At 33.9% G+C, this 3,134-nt stretch overlaps 1 protein-coding gene across 1 annotated transcript in view; it reads left to right on the top strand.

Moving 5' to 3' along the window:
• Window positions 1-575: 575 nt before the first annotated feature.
• The window catches only part of LOC107687382 (protein diaphanous homolog 3-like), an 83,866-nt gene continuing 81,307 nt past the window's right edge, over window positions 576-3,134 (top strand). The window contains exon 1 of the mRNA XM_016484677.1: window positions 576-1,094. Within this exon, the coding sequence (XP_016340163.1) occupies window positions 954-1,094 (141 nt within the window). The 5' untranslated portion in view covers window positions 576-953. The remainder of the gene's footprint in view (window positions 1,095-3,134) is intronic.

Raw genomic sequence — 3,134 nt, 5'->3', positions numbered from 1 at the left:
TATATCACCACTCCTAGTTTCTGGAAATAAAAGTTTTCTTTGACAGTAGGGGGATTTGAAGTGAAAAAGGTTGGTAACCACTGATGTAATGGGAACTGGACAGGAAGTGCCTTTTTTTTAGTATACTGCAGAGTTTTTAAGAGGTGTGGTTGGGTACAAAGCTTTATGAATAGCATTTTTCTTCTCTCATTAAAAAGTCTTGCCAAGTGCATTTCAAGAATGCAGTGAAAGCTGCATTATATGAGCTAAAAGCCAGACAGTCCACTTTTCACTGCTGCAACTTCATTGTCACACCATGAGTGGGAAACTTGTTAACATTTTGTTCTTATATTTTTGACATGTAAAGACATTTTAGTGTTAATTTAGGTCTGTGGAATTTCATGAAAAAAAATCGAATTATTATAATATAAAAGTAACATATACAGAAGTATTTAATATTGTAAACAACCTTATTATAATATACATAACATAAAAAAGTTCTATATGGACAAGCGAGGATGTTAACCATGTGACCGAATGCGGAAGCTAAAACATCACGTGTTGCTCAATCCAAAGCATTTCAGTGGCTGTTTCCGAGGCGGGAGTTTCAGATTGTTGGACATTCGTGATAACATACCATTTCAGCTCTCCTCTTTTACTAACCTGGACAACCTATCAACTTTTGGAAATCGTCTATTTTGTCGCACCGGAGTGTATTTTAAACATTTTCGTCAGTCTAGGGGTTTGAAAAGGTGTGTTAGTGAGATCTAAAGAACTGGCACTTGGATTACCGCCTTATTAGACAACAACTACTGTCAACTCTCAACCAGCACGTCTCGTGCATGTTCGCTCGCGAACGTCAACTTAATCCGAGCGCGTCTCAGTCAACGGTCACCTTTAGGGATAACATGAGCCTTTAGATCCGCGTTAAACCCGGAAACGTTGTAGAAATAGTTTTATATCTTCACCTGGACATGGATCACTACCGCCATCAGCGATATGAAAGCTCGAATCAAGGGAGGGAGAATAAAATACATCGAAAGAAAGGATTTGGAGTCGGAGTATTATCTCAGGGCAGTTCAGGCGCTGAGGACGGAGAAAAGAAACCTAAATTTGTAAGTTACACTTTTTTAAAAATAATTATATAAGTTGTCTCTGTTCTCATAAATGGTTATTGTTCATAACTTGTTATATGTCCCCACCCTGCTGTCAGGCCTCCAGTACTGAATCACTAGTTCTTGAGTAATTTAGGAGGAAAACGTGAAGGGAGTGTGTTTATATGTAACGTTATGTATTCATCTCATTTGTGTTTTGGTGCAATGTCCTGCTTTTATGTTCTCACATTATGTATTTTTTCTTGCCCGTCTCTCTATATGGGTCACCGCACTGTCAGATACAAAAATAAAGTATATTGGTAATTAGTATCGACATTTCTAACACTGAATTAACGACTCATGAATAAAAGCAAAAAAAGGATTATCACATATATTAAATGATGGAAATGAACTATATATATATATATATATATATATAAATAAAAAAAATAATCAATTTTAATGCAAAAAGAAAATGAGATGGATTAATGTCAGAGTAGAAATGTCGCTGTTGTAAATAGTAATAAAGTTGTGGCACATTTTATGTCTTATGTTTTTAAGAAGCAGTGGAATATAGATGATTGTTTAGTGAGGCTTCATGGTGTAATTTTCTTTTAGAAGGACAAAATTGGTCCATTATTCTACAACATTAAATGTCAATGAAATGTAAAGTATGTCCACATAGGATTGATGTGCATTATAAGAGCTTTGTCAAGTTGCTCTGTATTTGCTTTGTCAGTGCTCTTTGTTTCATCAGTAGTCAAACATGTCTTATTTCATGCAAATAAGACATGTTTTTAGACTTTTTAGATAGATTTTAAGCAACAGCAGCAATTATGTTTTTTGTTGTGTTGTTGTGCTGTTTAAACAGACAACAGAGAGACGGAGGGATTAACAACTCACCCACACCCATTGAACCCCTCTTTCAGTGCCATTAACTTACAGTAGTTGTTGACTGCCAGTGCTAAATCAAAGGATAAAATTAGCTCAGGGATAAGACAGAATAATCCAGTCTTGCTTTTAGTGCTGGTGCAGTAACAGTGCTGTTTCTGAATGTCCACCCACCGCGATGAATTACACTGTGCCAGTATCAGATGTTGTGCTTTGACTTCTGTAAATATCATTATATAGTTTAGGGCAGGGGTTTTAAAACCTTTAATGCCAAGGACCCCAAAATAGCTTCCTAAAATATCAAGGCAGCTATATACTAGGGCTGGGTTTTGACACAAATTTCACGATTTGATTCGATTACCGATTCGATTCGATTCAATATCGATTATTTTGGATATATACATGCCAAATTTTCTCAAGGAAAAAAAATCTCTCAACTAATGCTGTAAAATATACATGGGAGTCAGTTGGTACTACATTATTATAATATTGAAGGTTAAAATGAACTGATTTGTTAAAATTTCACTTAATTAAGTTTTTCAAATAATAAAGTTACAATTACATAATATTTCTACTTCAATTTTTTTACAATTTTTTAAATATAAACATAATGGTGGCTGTCATAAAATGATGGATTTATTCAAACATAAATTAAACATTGAAGAACAGTAAAATTTATAATGAATCTGTTATATGGTGCATATATTTAGCAAAATGCCCCTCTCTACAATTTATTTTTCTATCTGACTAATGAGTTTATGGTCACCGAATATGTTTTTCTGAGGTAAATGTGACGTTACGTGACATTGTTTACAAGACTTTATATTGACGTATTTGCGCAGCTGAAACACTGATTGAGCGATTACATGAGACAGGATACGGATTAGGGCTGAACGATTTTGGAAAATAATCTAATTGCGATTTTTATTATTTTTTTTACCAATATTGCGATTGCGATTTAATATGCAATTATTTTTTAAAGCTCTTTATGTTCTGTATTATTCAACAAAGACAAGCTATAAATCATTGTATAGTATGACCAACACAATATTACATAGATTAAACATAAATGTTCTTTTCTGTAGGCCAGGCCTATATGTTACGATGAAATTAGGTGATGCATGAATTGATATGAATGACATTTTTATTTAACAACTACAATCACAGTAG

The sequence above is a fragment of the Sinocyclocheilus anshuiensis genome, unplaced genomic scaffold, assembly GCF_001515605.1.
Source record: "Sinocyclocheilus anshuiensis isolate Anshui unplaced genomic scaffold, SAMN03320099.WGS_v1.1 scaffold149, whole genome shotgun sequence".
NCBI lineage: Eukaryota > Metazoa > Chordata > Actinopteri > Cypriniformes > Cyprinidae > Sinocyclocheilus > Sinocyclocheilus anshuiensis.
The sequence above is the reverse complement of the archived record's forward strand: the minus strand, read 5'-3'. Positions and strand labels throughout refer to the sequence as shown.